Genomic DNA, 17,558 nt, shown 5'->3' with positions numbered 1-17,558 from the left:
ATTGTAATTTGTTTTGTTTGTTTTTTTAATGTTAACCTATCTTAGTGTGGGGTTGAAATTCATTTATTAGCTCTAACCATTTTTGGTTTTGGTTACATCTGAAGTTTTTTGGGTTTTCCTATAAAATTGTATAATCTAAACAATTCTTTTCTTCCTTTCCCCCAGCTAAGTACCCTGGCACTGGTTACTAATACTGTATTTGAATAGAGTTGGTAGAAATGTACCTCTCAACTCCCTAGAGCCTAATGCCTGCATGCTAAGTAAGCACTTCACTTAAGTTCTATCTGTAACCCTGGACGTACCCACCTAAAATTCTGTCAGTAACTGTTTCCACTGACATTTATGAGTTGGGTAATTTGAGTCTTGTTTTTTGGTTGGTTTGGTTTGGTTTGGTTTTTGTTTGTTTTAGTCTTTTTTTTTTTTTAAGATTTATTCATTTATTATACATAAGTACACTGTAGCTGTCTTCAGACACCAGAAGAGGGCATCAGATCCCATTACAGATGGTTGTGAGCCACCATGTGGTTGCTGGGAATTGAACTCAGGACCTCTGGAAGAGCAGTGGGTGCTCTTAACCACTGAGCTATCTCTCCAGCCTGTTTGTTTTAGTCTTAATAAAAGTTTCTCCATTTTGTCAGTCTTTACAAAGAACGATCTCTCGCTTTCTGTCTCTCTTTGTGGGAGAGTGCTGCTTGTTTTTCCAGAGGACCCAAGTTTGGTTCACAGTGCCCATGTTATGCCGCTCACGACTGCTTGAAACTGCAGGCTGGAAAAGGCGGTGCCCTTTTGTGGCTTTTGATGGTGGCTCACATGTGCACAAAGTTAAAAGAAAATGTTATTGATTACCTTGAGACTCGAGTTAAAGTTGTAAGATGCCCAATATTGGTGGTAGGATCAAACTCATACCTTTTGCAAAAAAAAAAAAAAAAAAAAAAAAAGCAAGGGCTTCTACCCACTGAGCTATCCCTCTACTCCATGATCTTTTTTATTCAATTTCTTTTCTGTGTCATTTATTACAACCCTAATTATTATGATGATTATTATTTAGACAAAAGTTTGTATTTCCTGGATATGTCACAAACTCAAAATGTGTTGCTGCTCTAATGTAAATTTCCTCCTTTACTCTTGCTTTCTCTGCATCTCATACTTTTTTTCTTGTATCTTTCATCCATTGGTTTCTTCCTCATTCAAGTATTTTTCTCAAACATTCATTTCCTGGGTAGGTGGGGGATTAGTGTGATGGCACTTGTGTGGTAGTCAGGAGAAATTAATGAAGCCCATCCTGTTTTTTGCCATATGGGTCCCAGCAATTAGAATTTAGCTCACAAAATTAATGAGCTGAGCCATCTTTTTTCTTTTTTTAAGTTTTTAAAAAAAATTTTATTTGATATATTTCTTTACTTACATTTCAAATGTTATTCCCCTTCCCGGTTTCCTGTCTATAAGCCTACATCCCCTCCCTCGAGCTGAGCCCTCCTGACAGATCTGTGTGTTCACTTTTAGATGTCTGTGGCTCAGGGGTGAGAGCATGTGCTTGTCCAAAGGGCCCAAGCTCAGTTCACAGCACGTAACTTAACAACCTGCAGCCTCGGCTTTGGGGTATCCAGTGCTTCTGCCTTTTGTACGCCCATCATCACTCACCCCCACCCCCACAAACGCATAATTAAAAGAAATAGAAGTAAATTTTTTGAAACGGGTGTTTTAGATCAGTATAGTTGAGTTTCTTAGACCTTGTACTTCTATTTATATTGATATTTTCGTATCATTTTTCTATTTTTATGAAATATATTGACAGGAGTGATTTTTGATATATTTAGATTATTATCAATGGTGAGGTTCTTTATATTCATCTTCAAGGCTTCTGTTTAACTATACTTTGCACTTTTCAATGCCTTACGCTTTATCAGTCATACTTACATCTTACTCCTCTTGCTGGTACCCTGGATTCACGGTGCATATCAACTAGATTCCCCTTGAGATCAAACTGTCAGACCTTTGACGTGTAGCCCAAGTGGCTTCTAGAAAATGCCTCCTCCTTTCTCCACCTTTTCCCATAGCTTTTGGTACATGAGTTGATCTCCCAGACAGTTGCCTTCACCTGAGGTAGGAATATGAGAAAATATTTTATTTTGCTTTTATTTGTGATCTTTCTGTCTGTGGACCCAACCATGTGACCCATATACTTTTTTTTTTCTGCCTGAAGAGAGTCATTTAATTTCAGACAGTCAGAGGGCCAGTCTATCATAGGTGAATTCCTTAGGGTTTTGAAATTTTTATTTCTCCTTTACTTTTTTTTTGTTTGTTGTTTTGTTTTTTTCTCAAGATGGAGTTTCTCTGTGTATCCCTGACTGTCCTGGAACTCTGTAGACTTAGGTTGTCTAAGTCTCAGATCCGCCTGCCTCTGTCTGCAGGAGCGCTGCAGTTAGAGTGTGCAGCTGCCCAGTTCTCCTTCACTTTTGAAGGATTAACTTACTGATTGCACAATTCTAAATATGTGGGGTTTTCTTGCAGTATCCTAAATATACTTAACTCTGTTGTTTCCATGTATGCATATTCTAAGAGACCTGTTTTAATTGTTTTCTTTCCAATTCAGATTAGGCGTTGTGGGGAGATCCAGTGTGGAAACTGGCTCATGATGGGGGTTTTGTTATGATGATCTCTGTGTGTTTCATGTTAGGGTTAGGGCTTATTTTCTCACTAAATAAGGCTTATAGTCTCAGAAGCGTGATGCCAATACTAAGGTCTTGTTACCTCTTTACCATCGCTGGGAGGTATTAAAAAAAAAAAAAACTCAGAAAAACCAAACTAAAAAATATTTGTGTTAACTTTGTCTTTGACTGGAATTTCTGTTGGTCTGGACTGTACAGTGCACGTGATTTCATTTAATGGTTTCATCTCTATTTGTCTTGGCACGCCACCTTCTCTCAGTCTTGGTATCTGAGCTGGTGTAGGTAGGGAAGACTGGATCATCCACCCAAAAGGGATGCAGTTTTATGAAGGTTATTTTGTTTGTACCCTCATCAGAATTTTTACTTAACAGAAGGAATTTTCTTTCTTAGGAGTTACTTTTTGCCATAAAGTGGAAAACAATTCAAAATTACTGTTATGAAGCTTTGTGAGTTTGTGGAGTCACTGATCCGCTTACAAAGCATAGCTCATGATGGTCCACTTATTAGACCTCTGAGCTTTTCTCAGAAGGAACACTGTTGCTGCTAAGGTCATCAGTGCACAAAAATGCACAAAATCATTAAAAAACAGCTTTTCTTGTTATCTGTTCCCTCACTTTTTTGCCTTCAGTCTTTACAACTGGGCCTGCTATTTGTGTGGGTGGGCTTCTGAAGAAGCATGTAAGTAAAATATGTAAGAGCATGGCTGTTGGACCCCTTAAGTCTTCTGAACTAAGCTATTTTCAGCAGTCATTTATTGAGCACCCAGTATGTGCCAGGCCCTGTGCTACATTTTAGGAGCACCCAACTCAGTTAATCCAGTCAGTGTTTTCAAAAGAGAAGGCAAAACATCATCAGAATAAAATACGAAATGTTATGGCAAGCCTGGTGGTGTGACTCAGTGGTAAAACACTTGCACAAGGCTCTTGGTTCCATCCCCTGAGCCACAACAAAGGATACCTTGTCATGACTCAGGTAACTTATGGCTAAATATAGGGTAGGAAAGTAACAGAGAACAGGTCTGAATGGAGCACAAAGATCATCACAAAGTAGAGGGCACTGGAAAGAGTGACCAAGGGTCTAGACATGAGTGTGATAAAGGTGAGGGACCAAAGGGGAAGCCAGGCAAGTGCACAGCTGTGTCCAAAAAGAATCTCAGGCTGCTCTTCAAGTAGCTCAGATCCCCAGAGGTGCTTCTGCTCAAATCTCACCTCACATTCTGGACTAGCAAGTGTGCTGATGTACACTGGCAGGTGTTTCTGTCCCTTAGCCAAAGGTTCCTAAATTACCTATTCTTCCCCCCCCCGCCCCTCCCCCCCCCCCCCCCCCCCGGAGTTGGGGACCGAACCCAGGGCCTTGTGCTTGCTAGGCAAGTGCTCTACCACTGAGCTAAATCCCCAACCCTAAATTACCTATTCTTACCAGCGAATCTCAACAAGGTCCCTCCGAGCTTTTTATTACTTTGTGGAACCAAGTATCTATTAAAATGTAGTTTCATTATTTTCCTTGCTTTTTGCTTCCTCGGGCTCCCATGCCAAAACAGCTTGCTGAGACCATTGCTTTTGAGTGGCCCATCCCCATCACCTCTGTCTAGAACACTTTGTCTCCAGCATTTGTTCTGCTTGTCTGTCTCCCCTTCTCCTGTCTCCCAGAGCCTTTCAGGTTAGAGGATGTTGTGTGTTGTGCCAGTGGACTGGGTGGAGTCACTGCCCAGCTCTTTGAATGTTAGAATGGGTCTAGCTGGTGGGGTTTGGCATAGTCTTAGTACTAGATAGCCATCTTTGCCCACAGCAAATGCTTCTTGCAGGCCAGGCAGTATACTCACTCACCAAAACTTTTGGGGTAGCTATTTCCAGATTTCAGATGAAAAAACTGAATCACAGAAGGTTGAGTGATATGCCTGAGGTCACACAGCTACTAAAAGGGAGGCTGGGATTGATTTGTAGTTTCTGTTTAGCTCTCATTAACTATGCTATCACAATGGAGCCAAGGATGACTTCCAGGTTCACACACAGCTCCCTCCTTTCCTCACTGTTTTCACTCCATTATACCATCATCTCTCATCACCTAACTGGCAGTTTCAGTGCACCCTTGCCTTGCTGACCATCACTATGTGTCTCGGCTGACCTTCTACTAAACTGATCAGATGATTGTCTTCTTCTGGCTTGGCACCCTCAATGTGGCCCCTTTGCCTCTTCAGGATAGTAACCACACAGTTGCCTCTGCTGTAGCCTCTACTGTTCACACCCCTCAATTCCTCATCTCTTCTCTATCCTCCCCCTTCCTCCATCTAACCATCCCTTGGTGCAATTGGAAATCCCCCCTGAAGTCCTCACACTTGAATCTACAGAATTCACTGATCGTGTGCATCACCAAAAAATGGGATCACCAGGCATTCTTCTAATGCCAGGTCTGTGGCTCACCCAGGACATAGTCCACTCACTCATTTCAGCAGTACTTGACAGAGCTACACAGCATTGTCCAGAGCTAGGGTCGAGGGCCAGGACTCTTTTGGTTTTCGTTTTTAGTTTTTCAAGACAGGGTTTGTGTATGTAGTCTTGGCTGTTCTGGGACTCTGTAGACCTGGCTGGCCTCGAACTCAGAGATCTGCCTGCCCCTGATTGACAAGTTCTGAGATTAAAAGCATGTTATCACCATCACCAGCCAGGGCCAGGACCATCTTCTTAACGCCCCATTTTCTTATGAAGTAACTTTGATTTAGGAGAAGGCAGACATCAAAATCCCAGGCTACAAGTCAATCTTGCATTCTACTGCTGCAGGTGGAGGAAGAGACTAGATTCCAAGGTGTTAAGTGGGGGACTCACCTTGGTCCTGGATTGGATCCAGAGCAAAACAGTGTCAGCTTTTCTGGGACAGTGGCATCTGGGCTGAGTCTTGGGAATGAGTGTACATGAAGAAGTTCCAGAGCTTAGACACAGGTGAGCAAGTGAGGAAGGAAAATAGGTTGGAAAGGTGGAAACCAGAAAGGAAGATCTGTGTGCCCAGGCTTGCTGAGCAGGAAGAGGTGGTCTTTATTTCCCTAGGATGTCATGGAGTGTGGAAGGACTTCGATTTTTATCTCAAAAGTAGCAGAAAGCTTCCTCAGCATTCTAAATAAAAATCACTTAGGCTGCTGTGAGGAAAGGACTGGTTCGTATCAGGGCCAGATCCTAATATCCAAGCCAGCACAGCAGTGCAGCTGTGTGGACGGCATAGCCCTTCCAGGGCTTTGTTCGGTGTCAACCATGGAGGGCTCTAGGAAACCCAGGTGAGTGCAGGGAGCTGCCAGCAACTTGGCACTCAGTTAATATGTATTGCTGACTGGCCCCGGGAATGTATCCCACTCCCCTTCCCTGGCTTCTCAGGACCTTTCTCAGGGCTCAGGCCAGTTTGCTGATGAGATTGGAATGACTTACTCCCTGGAAACAGGAATAAGTCAGCACCCCCAGGTTCAGAGCACAACCAGAACCTCTCTAGCTCTTGAGATCTATGCTGTTCTTTGCACAGGTCTAAGAGTTGAGGGTTAAAGGCCTTACTTACCATTGTTATCAGTACCTCTAAATGACTTTACAGTGTTGATCAGTACATGTCTGAGGAGACCAAGCCACAGAACAGCTCTTACATGTATGACTAGACAGGAATGTTAGGAGTGGCTGAGTTGTCTGAAGGCATCAGGAACCTTTGGTTAAAGGTTGACCTACACGTGCAGCCTACCTAGGTAAACCTCCACTCCAGCATTTATGAAATGTGCTCCCCATGGACATCAGCTTGTGGGAAGGTTTCAGTCACAATTCGTCTGTCTGTAGTTGAACTACACAGGTATACAGAATATTAATTTGATATGTGATTAGAACTTTTTTTTTGTAGGCTTTACCGCCAGCACCTGTTCAGAGTCACACAAATAAGCCTCAGGCATTCAATGCATCTCTTCAAGACCATATTTACCCGAGCTGTTTTGGGAACACTCCAGACTGGAATAGTTCTAAATTTATAAGTCTTTGGGAATCAGAAATGATGAATGATAAGAACTGGAACCCTGGCACTTTCTTGCCAGATACAATTTCTGGTAAGGAATTCATTAAAATTTTCTTAAGGTTTTAAATATCCTGAGCCAAGTAAGATTGTCATCATGGCATTCCCCAGTGGGAGGCCCTGGGGCCTGGCATCCCACGCACCCTTCCACATTTGTTCTGATGGGTCCACTGCATTGATTAACAGAGCTAACACTGGCTCCATGCTCTCTGCCAGCACAGTGAGCCATGTGATGCTGCCCAGCCAGAGAGGATCTAGTCTCAAGGGTCTGTGTCTGGCCTGTAGTTCTCAAATAATGGTGACTACCCGAGATCAGCTCAGTGCGTGGAGGCAGGGAGATATTGACACATCCACCTGAATGCTGTGGTTCAAGTTCCTATTTGCTGATTTCTGTATTGACCCTAAAGGGCTCTGTCCCCTCTAATAAGCACCTTCTCCCCAGCTGGCTCAGTTGCTGAGGCTCAGCTACAACTTCAGTCTTAGGTCCAGAGGCATCTGGGAAGGGCTGACACCCACACCTCTCTATCTTGAGATGGCCAGAGCCCCTGGTCAGTCACTCCCCTCCCAACCTTGAGTATGCTCAGAACAGAAGCTAGTCCTGATATTCCTGATCTATGCTTGAAGGGATTTCTAGCTGTGTGACCTTAGACATGTTGCTTAACCTTTCTGAGCCTCAGTTTCTTCATCTTTAGGATGGGAATAATATTTCCAACATCAAGAACGGGTTTCAAGGCATTCACTGATACTAAGACGCACCTAGCACAGGAATTGGCACATAATAGGTGCTCAATAAACCTTCTACGGAATGAAAGCATCATCCCAGAGAAGTTCTGGTTTCAGTAGCAGCCCTAGTGTTAGCATGTTCTTTAGGGGATTTTGCTAATTGCTGTTTCTCCTAGAAGCATTAATTTTCCCATTCTTCTCTAAAGGAAGTGATATATTAGGGCCAGTGCTCTCAGAAACAAGACCTGAAGCCCTTCCACCTCCACCCAGCAATGAGGCTCCTGCAGTTTCAGATATCAAAGAAAAGAAAAATGCTGCAAAAAAGAAGTGTTTGTATAATTTCCAAGATGCTTTTATGGAAGCAAATGAAGTTGCCATGGCAAACACAGTTGCCATGGCTACCTCCTCAGCCACATCCTCTGTGTCATGCACAGCCACCACGGTGCAGTCTAGCAGCAGTCAGTTCAAGGTGTCATCCAGAAGGCCGCCTTCCATAGGTAAGAACCCTGAGAGCCTAACAGCCTCTCACTTCTAACAACACACCCATGTTGTTACTATTCAGCCTTTCTAGAGGTGGAAATGAAACAAACCCTGAAGGTGCTTGTGCACAAGAACATACCCTGTTGATTTTGGGTGGGATTTTAGTTTCCATCAAAATAAATACCCTTGGGTGGCTGAGGTCCTTGTCTTGTCTCCAGCCTGTTTTCTGTGATGGGCATAGATCATGGCTTTCTGGGCACAGCTGCTGCTGAGCAAAAGAGAATTTGTGTGAGCCAATAAGACTAACCTGCTAACATTTACACTATTCACTCATTGACTATTAGAAGGGGCCTCAAAGCAAGGAAATGTTTATAGAGACTTGGGACAAATGCCTCAGGCCATGGAAGCCAGGTAGTACCTCATCAACCCAAGTTGAGGCAGTTTGAACATCAGAAAGAATCATGATTGTTCTCCTCACTGTCAGGAATTCCTGGGATGTTGACAAACTCCTCTTTACACAGATGCATAGAGAAGCGTAGAAAGAAAATTACTGTGCTTCAATCACCAGCCTAATCGGGGACTATTTTTGTTACTTTTCTTCTTGTTGTGACAAAATACCCTGAAAAAAGCAACCTAAGAAAGAAGAGGTTATATCCATTCTGCCAGGGAAATCAGTGACGCACTGGTCACAGTGCATCCACTCACAGGAAGCAGAGAGCAGTGAATGCATGCAGATGCTCAGCTCAGTGTCTTCAGAGTGTACAGTCCAGGTTTACAGGTATCCAGAAAACTGCTCACTCACAATTAAGATAGGCCTTCGCATGTTAATTTGAATGACCAGAATAATCCTCTTTAGGCATGCCCACAGGCCCATCTCCTCCATGATTTCATCAAAAGGATCTTTCTTGTATTTGGGGGAGGTGAGAGATGAGATAGGTTCTCTGTATGTTAAGTCTAGGCTGGCCTCAAACCATAGCAATCCTCTTGCTTTAGCCTTCTAAGGCTTGTGCTTGTACTATAGTATTAAATAGATACACCCCCCATCTGTCTGTGTGTGTGTGTGTGTGTGTGTGTGTGTGTGTGAGAGAGAGAGAGAGAGAGAGAGAGAGAGAGAGAGAGAGAGAGAGAGAGCGTGCACATGCACCCACTAGAGTATCAGCCAGTTCCTCACACTTGCTTCACAAACATGCTATCATTGAGCTACATCTCCAGTTCTCCTTCAGGGAATATTAAGAACACTGGATATCAGTTTGGCAAACGTTACAGTTCCATGGAGGCTGATCCATTATGGGGCAACTATGTGAACCCCTCAGAAAGAAGGCTGGGGGCCATCAACCTGGCAGATTTCAAATGGAACAAAGAGCATTAATCTTCACCCAGCTTAACTTGATGGATAGATTCCATTCTGAAGTGATTCACCTAGTTGTGGTAAGAAACCACACAGGTAGACACATCTTTAGAGTTGTCTGCCTTGGGAAAGGAAAAGCTGAGCAGCAGCTGGATCAGTTGGAGAAGCTGTGGTGAACTTGGTAAAGTTAGGATCTTAGATTCAGATTGCATTTGGAATTCGAGCTCCAGGCCTGTGAATGCCAGTGCCCACAATGGAGAAAGCGCAGGTTATCTACAAACCTCTCCAGTCCCAAGAGCTCAAGCTAGAGCACAGCTTACTGTAGGTGTCAGGACCAGATCTGGTGTGTGTAGAAAATAAGTAAATGTGACCAGTCATATAGATGGTCTTCTTTGACCTATTCCTTCAAAGTTACTCCAGGTCTACCTGCCTCCAAAGTGGGGGAAAATGTAATTAAAGGCAACAAAAATATTTGTTTTCTTCAGCCAATGGCAGTTTCTCTTATATCTCTACATGTAGGTGATGTTTTTCATGGCCTCAACAAGGAAGATCACAGACATTCAGCACCTGCTGCTCCAAGGAACAGCCCCACAGGCCTAGCCCCACTCCCAGCCTTGTCTCCTTCTGCGCTCTCTCCAGCCTCCACACCTCACCTTCCAAACCTTGCTGCCCCATCATTCCCCAAAACTGCAACCACAGCCCCTGGGTTCGTGGATACACGCAAGAGCTTCTGTCCTACCCCTGTGGCACCCCCACCCTCCACAACAGATGGCTCCATAAGTGCCCCTCCCAGTGTCTGCAGGTGAGCCACAGAGTCCAGGTTCCTGAGAGGAGGGTTGGGAGACATGCTGCACTAACATAGCTACAGACTGTGCTCTGGGTCCAGGCAGGTAACAAGTCCAGTGCAGAAGAAAGAGACCTCACCAACAGAGGCCAAGGCCGTGGACTTGGAGAGGCTCCAGTCTCACTCTCAGCCTCTAGTTCTTCAGAGGAAAGAACAATGGCCCGGCTGCCAAGACCAGGGTCAGGGATGCTGACTATCTCCACTGGTGGCATTAAGGGTGTGGTGTGCCTTGCTTGGTTTTTTTTTTTTTTTTTTTTTTTTTTTTAAAGTTGTATCTGCTATACATTGGGTAGAATCTGCAGGAAATTTCCAAGATGTATATACTAAAACTAATACCACACACAGTGAGTTTTATAAAAGATCATGACTGTTATCTTTGAACTTGCCTGTTAGAAACACGTCCTTCGTAACCCCCATTATGGAACCAGTGGTCTCAAGAAAGTCAGAAGAGTCCTGTGTTCATCCAGTGGCACTGGAGGTGTGCCATGACTACCGAACACGTCTGCCAGAGCCCAGTCACTGTATTCTTGGCTGATGGCACACGATTCTCTGACTCCAATGAGTGGGTGGCTATGGGGAATGATTAGAGCCTCCAGGGTGGCTGCTTGCTAATGAGCTGTACACGGTTTTGCAGTGACCCTGACTGTGAAGGGCACCGCTGCGAGAATGGTGTGTATGACCCGCAGCAGGATGATGGGGATGAGAGTGCAGATGAGGACAGCTGCTCTGAGCACAGCTCTAGCACCTCAACTTCCACCAACCAGAAGGAGGGCAAGTACTGTGACTGCTGCTACTGTGAGTTCTTTGGACATGGCGGGGTAAGTGCATGCTGTCAGGGTGTTATGACCTGACGGTTGTGAGACTTGGCAAGAATTGTGTGTTAGATATTTTTTTGTTATTTTGAATTGTGTGTAGGTGTGAATATCTGTATATGGGTATGTGCAAGTGCCTGTGCTGATGTCCTGGAACAGATGATTGTGACCTGGGTGCTAGGAATTAAACTTGGGTCCTCCAGAAGAGTAGTGTGTGCTCTTAACCACTGGCAATCCCCTTAATGGGTTGTTTTTGTTACTCTTGTTTTTAATAATTTATTTTTATTTTATGTACATTGGTGTTACACCTTCGATGTATAATCTGTGTGAGGGTGTCACATCTTGGAGTTCAAACAGATGTGAGCTGCCATGGAGGTGCTGGGAATTGAGCCATCTCTCCAGCCCTAGTGGTTTGTTAGGATCCGACAGGTACTTCCTGGGAATAAAGAGTGCTAAGGGGGTAGAAGGAGGGTAAGAGGCTGGCGGGGTGAATATAGTCAAACTATATAAATGTTTGAGCCTTATAGGCCCTTCCAGGTATACTTACCTAAAGAAAGAAGATTTCATCACTGCGGCTTTTCTCTTACCACTGTATTGTTGTTGATGATGGTTTGTTTCTGATTTTTGAGGTATTTTCTTCATATTTTAGGCCAACCTGGAACTAGTTTTGTGGCCAGGCTGGTCTTATACTTTGTGCTCCTCAATGCTGAAATTACAGAACTGAACCACCTGCCTATTGCTGCAACTTGGTGTCTGTTTATGAGATTTTTTTTTTTTTTTTCGGAGCTGGGGACCGAACCCAGGACCTTGTGCTTCCTAGGCAAGCGCTCTACCACTGAGCTAAATCCCCAACCCCTGTTTATGAGATTTTAAATAGTCCATGAAGTAGGTTGTAACCTAAATCCCACCCCAGTTTGTGTGTGAACCTCTTGTTGGATGAGTGCAAAAGATACTGTGACACTACATGCTTGAACACCTCTGCAGATCAGACACTGTATTTATGCAACCCAGGGTTGTCTATGGTCCCTAGGAAGGGTAAATAAGAAGTGAAGGGGCATTGTAGGTGTTTTGTTTGCTATGTTCTATCTCCATTTCCTAAACTGCTTGCATGATTTTTAACAGTAAAGAATGTGGCAGTAGTGTTTTCCCTTTTGTTTTCCTTTTAACACTGAAAAGGAAAATAAAGGTTGCTGAAGAGAATACAGTACAAAGATTATCAACATCAAAAAGTAACTTGAGGGGCTGGGGATTTAGCTCAGTGGTAGAGCGCTTACCTAGGAAGCGCAAGGCCCTGGGTTCGGTCCCCAGCTCCAAAAAAAAAGAACCAAAAAAAAAAAAAAAAGTAACTTGAGAGTTAGGGATTTAACTATCTCAGTTATAGGATGTATTTGCCTAGCCAATGCAGAACCCTCGGTTTGGTCCCCAGCTCTGGTAGGGGAGATAATCGCACTGTACTAAATAAAAATAGACACATAAATATGTGTATTGCTTTTCAGCTTTAAATATCCATTTCACAAATGTGAAACCAATGAGAATTGGAAGGTAGCTTATAAATCTTATCTTTTAGGTTCTATGGTAATAATTAGACTTTGTTTTTTATCCTGTCATTAAAGTTATTTTCTTAATTTTCCTTTTACAATGTTTATTGTAAGTATATATTACATATTATAATCAGTCTGAAAGCATGTATTGTTTTAAGCATATATATTAAGTATTTAAGTAATTTTTTTGAAAAACAGGTTATTTTTAGAGAAGTGTTCTGAAATTTGTTACATTCAAAGTTGTTAAACTTGAAGCCTAATTTGTTTATATTTTTACTTTAGCCTCCAGCTGCACCAACAAGTAGAAATTATGCAGAAATGAGGGAAAAGCTTCGTTTACGGCTGACTAAGAGGAAGGAAGAACAACCCAAGAAAATGGAGCAGATCTCAGAACGGGAGGGTGTTGTTGACCATCGGAGAGTGGAGGATTTGTTACAGTTTATAAACAGCTCAGAGGCCAAGCCAGTTAGTAGTAGTCGGGCAGCCAAACGAGCGAGACACAAGCAGAGGAAGGTAAGTGACAGCCTTCCCTGCCAGGGGACATAGATACCAGGCTAGGGCTGCTTGACATGCCTGCCCTGGTACTCTGAGAATCTGTCTGTCTCAGAAGGCCTGAATTAGAAGCTGTACCCCTTTGTCTTCTCTGAGAGTATTGAATTTGTAATAGGCTTTCATGCAGCCTGCTCTTCCTAGACTCTTAGGTTTAGAAGCTAAGAGATGGCCCATAGTACCTACAAGCACCTTCCCATGTTCTTGTTCTGACCCACGGGCCCATCTACTTGAAGGACAGTTCCTAGCATCAGCATTTTACAGGGTAAGGTTAGGCAGTTGTTCTTAGTGTAAACTTCTGAGCAATTTTTACCTCCCCAGAGGCCATAACATGTCATGAAAAGTAGACATCGGGGCTGGAGAGATGGCTCAGTGGTTAAGAGCACTGACTGCTCTTCCAGAGGTCCTGAGTTCAATTCCCAGCAACCACATGGTGGCTCACAACCATCTGTAATGAGATCTGATGCCCTCTTCTGGTGTGTCTGAAGAGAGTGACAGTGTACTCACATGCATTAAATAAAGAAATCTTTAAAAAAAAAAAAAAAGAAAAGAAAAGTAGACATCTACTTGCTGAGGTCTGGGGCTGTGAAAGGATTTGGTCTGTGGTCTAGGATCATTATTAAAATGAAATCTTCACTTGGTGAGACTTCTTTCCATCAAGTTGGAAAGCGGAACACACTGGGGCCATTTTGCTATGTGATACTGAATATTATGAAAGATCTTTGCTCTTGTGTAGTTCAACATGTATTGAATGGAGACTTTTGTCTGCTAGCGTGGGAAGGGACTTTTAAAGTTTTGGACACATTTTGTTTGTGTCTTATTTATGCAGGTCCTTGTTTCAGGTTCAGCCCTCACCTAGACAGCTAAGTTTGTCAGGAGCTCATGCAATCAGTGAGCTGATTCCTTGCCATCTATACAGAGAGATGGTCAGCTCTGTGGGTGCTGCACACACAGCACAACTGCTGATCTGACTGCTCCTGGGACCTACTTCTTGGTCAGAGGCTAACCACCTTGTTCCCAGTAAAGTAAACACGCTGTGGGAGGTAGATGAGATCTGACAGTTGTTTTGGGTGGAATAATTGCAGGTAGGTATGTTTAAGTTTTTATTTAGTTGTTACGGCCTCTTTCAAAGTTTAGTTTTTAATATATGAAAAGTTTTCAATATATGAAATTTTTAGAGTAATTTTTTTAATTACATTTATATGTGTAGGGAGGGGAGGCCATTATAATTTGTGTATATGTCAGAGGTCAATGTTTATGGGGTGGTTCTCCACTGTGTGGGTATTGGAGATCAAATTCAAGTTACCACGCGTGGTAGTAAGATGGCTGCTGAGTCACGTTTTGGAGTTCTTACCCTCGTCTAAAGCCATCTTCTCTTTTGTTGTTGGCAGCTGGAAGAGAAGGCACGCCTAGAAGCTGAGGCCAGGGCACGGGAGCATCTGCATCATCAGGAGGAGCAAAAGCAGCGGGGGGAGGAGGAGGAGGAAGAAGAGGAGGAAGATGAGGAACAGCGTTTCAAGGAGGAATTTCAGCGGCTTCAGGAGCTTCAGAAGTTAAGAGCTGCAAAAAAGAAGAAAAAGGATCGGCCAAGTAAAGACTGTTCCAAGTTGGACATGCTTGCTAGAAATTTCCAGGCAGCAACAGAGCCTATCTCTAACTCTGAAAACATCCACAATGGCTCATTAGAACAAACCGAAGAACCAGAAACCTCATCTCACTCCCCTTCCAGACACATGAACCACTCAGAGCCCAGGCCAGGCCCTGGAGCCAATGGGGATGCTACAGACCCTGTGGACCCCAGAGACTCCAAGCTTCTGCTACCCAAGGAAGTCAATGGGAAGCAGCACGAGCCTCTTGCATTTCTCTTGGACATGATGCATCATCACAAAGAGGGAAATAGCAAGCAGAAGTTAAAGCAAACCAGCAAGGCCAGCAGTGAGCCAGCCAGGAAGCCCACAGAACCTCCTAAAACCACAGAGGTACAGCTCAAACCCCGGGCCCAGCCAGAGTTGAAGCCTAAAGTAGTTGACCTTGCTCTCCTCACAGAGCAGAAGAGGGAGGAGAGGAAAACCAACAGCAACAACAACAACAAAAAGCAGCTGAGCCACATCAAAGAGGAGAAGCTGAGCACTGTCACTCCTGAGCCACCCTCCCCCAGCCAGCACCTGCAGAATGGCAGGCTGATTCTGGCCAGTTCTCCTCAGCCCAAAGGCAAGAATAAGAAAAATAAAAAGAAGAAAGGAGACAGAACCAGCAGTTCAATTGGTAAATAAAGATCACAAGGGAACTGTTCCCAACCTTGGCTGGTGGTGGTCTGTGTGTGTGAGCTCTCTACAGGCCCCTGCAGGTGGGATGTTGCTCATCTGACTTTTCCAACAATAATAATACTTGTAGCTGCTATATTATTATTTTAAAATAATTTTATACATATAAAGTGCACAATATTTATTTATTCTTTTTTTTTTTTTTTTTTTTTTTTTTTTTGATTTGTGGTTAGTTGAAAACACAGGTACAGAACTGGAGAGTAAGGAAGGTGGCCACTGTAACATCCCTCGTATCCTGGGTCATCTTTGGGTGAGGCTATGTCCACCTGTTCCTAATACAGTTGTGTTGATGCTTCCAGTCTTATAGTAAATTTTGATGTCTATGTCACGGAGAGTTCCTGTGATATTCCACCGCATGACGTGTTCTCAGACATCTTTGATTAGTAAGAACTTGTTCTCATAGTGACTTACACAGGTTTAGTACATTCTTGAAGTAGTTGCAGAGTGTTTTGTTCTACACTCTGGAGAACTTCCTGTTTTGTACATAAAAGTGACATGCTGCTTACTGGCTTGCTCCTCATGGCTTCCTGCACTTGCTTTCTTATAGCACCCAGGAGCACCATCCCAAAGGTGGCACTATCCATGCAGTGAGCTTGGCCCTTACACAACAGTCGTCAGTCAAGAGAATTGCACCACAGGCATCCATAGGCAGGCCAGGCTGACAGGATCATTTCCTCACTGAGATTCTCTCTAGCAAAAATGACTCTGTATCAAGCTGGTAAACAACTGTCCAATACAGCCTTTTTCTTGTTTTGTGTGCTTGTTTTTGTTTTTAACTAGAATTTTGTTATTTGGTTTTTAAGAAATTTTTACAAATTAGTGATATGAGTTTTTCACCTCTCTTCGGTGCTGCCAAATTCTTCTCCTGGTTCCAAAGTTTCCTGTGGACTTGGTTTACTGAATTGTTCAGCCATTTGGAAGTTTTCCTGTTTGCTTTCATGCAGTCATTTTACCAGTCGTACATTGTAAGTCTTCCGTTGTAAACTGCCTTTGGAGTTTGATCATTGTTAGCCTTATCTGACACCAGGGTTAGGGAGGAATACAAAGTTTTCCTCTAGTGTTTGTGTGGTTTCTTCTTCCTCCCCTCATGTAGATCTTAAACATGTTTGGGTTTATTCTTAGGTATGAGGGTGAAGTATGGGTTTATTTTTCTCTTTTCCCAAATGGTGGCATCTCTTGCTGTGCTTGGTTTACAGTGCTGCTCCTCTGAGGCAGGTCTTCATGTGTCCTGGGCTGTGTCTGGGCCTTGTGTCCTTTTCTGTTCCCTGCTCTGAACTGTTATTTTGAAGTCTCTGTGTTTTACAGGTTTTATGGGTGTTTCTCTCACCTCTTAGTTGTTCTTAGTGTTTTGCTGCTCTTCTGTGTGACTTGTAGTGCGTTGAGATGTAGGCTACAGTAGGGTATCTGTGAAGTGTGCACTATATTTTGAGACTAGTTTTAAAATGGATGAAGTATTTCAGTGTATTTAGGTTCCAGTACTGAAGTTGAAGCCCAAGACCTATGCATCTCAGAAAAGCACTGCATCCCTGAGCTTTGTCCTTTACCACAATGCATTTTATATTTACATGTTGAGATGCTATTTTGATTAAATATAATGTTTTGTTTTTAAATTTTAAAATCTTACTCTTAAAAATATGTAACTCAAATCTCATTCATTCCTGTTAGACAACACAGCCTCACTAGTTGGTTATATGAAACTTTTTTTGGTGCTAATTTCCTATCTTTTATTTTACTAAATTGCTTCGCTGTTCAAATCTTGTCAGTCAGTGGAGTTTACTGGAGAAGTTATGTCATGTGTCTGTAGACGGGTGACTGATGTGCTGTGTGTGTGTGTGTGTGTGTGTGTGTGTGTGTGTGTGTGTGTGTCATGTTGCTGCTGTTTGGTTTTTGTTGGTTGTGACAGGCCTCCAAGGTTTTGGATGTGCGCTACCATTCCCATTTCATGCAGTAGTAGGGATTGAACCTGAGCGGCAAGTCCTCTACCAACTAGCTATTACCAGCCCTACCCCTCCACTTGTTTTTGATTTGTTTGATTTTGTTTCTGGAGTTTTGTTTGTTTATTTTCAAGACAGTGTTTCTTTGTGTAGCCCTGGCTATCCTAGAACTCACCCTGTAGACCAGGCTGACCTTAAACTCAGAAATACCTCTGCCTCCCAAGTACTGGGACTAAAGGTGTATGTCATCCTACCTGGCTTATAAATTTCTTTTGTTATTGTTATATCTTTATCTGATCTTGGTA

The 17,558-nt window shown here is 43.2% G+C and overlaps 1 protein-coding gene across 3 annotated transcripts in view; it reads left to right on the top strand.

The window, feature by feature from the left end:
- Fam193a (family with sequence similarity 193, member A) overlaps positions 1 to 17,558 on the top strand; it is a 125,742-nt gene that overhangs the window by 91,064 nt on the left and 17,120 nt on the right. For all 3 annotated transcript variants that reach the window (XM_087583201.1, NM_001427458.1, XM_087583200.1), the window contains 6 exon segments: positions 6,534 to 6,732; positions 7,628 to 7,918; positions 9,769 to 10,051; positions 10,728 to 10,911; positions 12,729 to 12,959; positions 14,387 to 15,260. In XM_087583201.1, coding sequence (XP_087439327.1) covers positions 6,534 to 6,732; positions 7,628 to 7,918; positions 9,769 to 10,051; positions 10,728 to 10,911; positions 12,729 to 12,959; positions 14,387 to 15,260 — 2,062 coding nt within the window.

This window comes from Rattus norvegicus, chromosome 14 (assembly GCF_021556685.1).
Source record: "Rattus norvegicus strain SHRSP/BbbUtx chromosome 14, alternate assembly SHRSP_T2T, whole genome shotgun sequence".
Taxonomy (NCBI): domain Eukaryota; kingdom Metazoa; phylum Chordata; class Mammalia; order Rodentia; family Muridae; genus Rattus; species Rattus norvegicus.
This window is presented reverse-complemented; position numbering and strand designations above follow the sequence as displayed.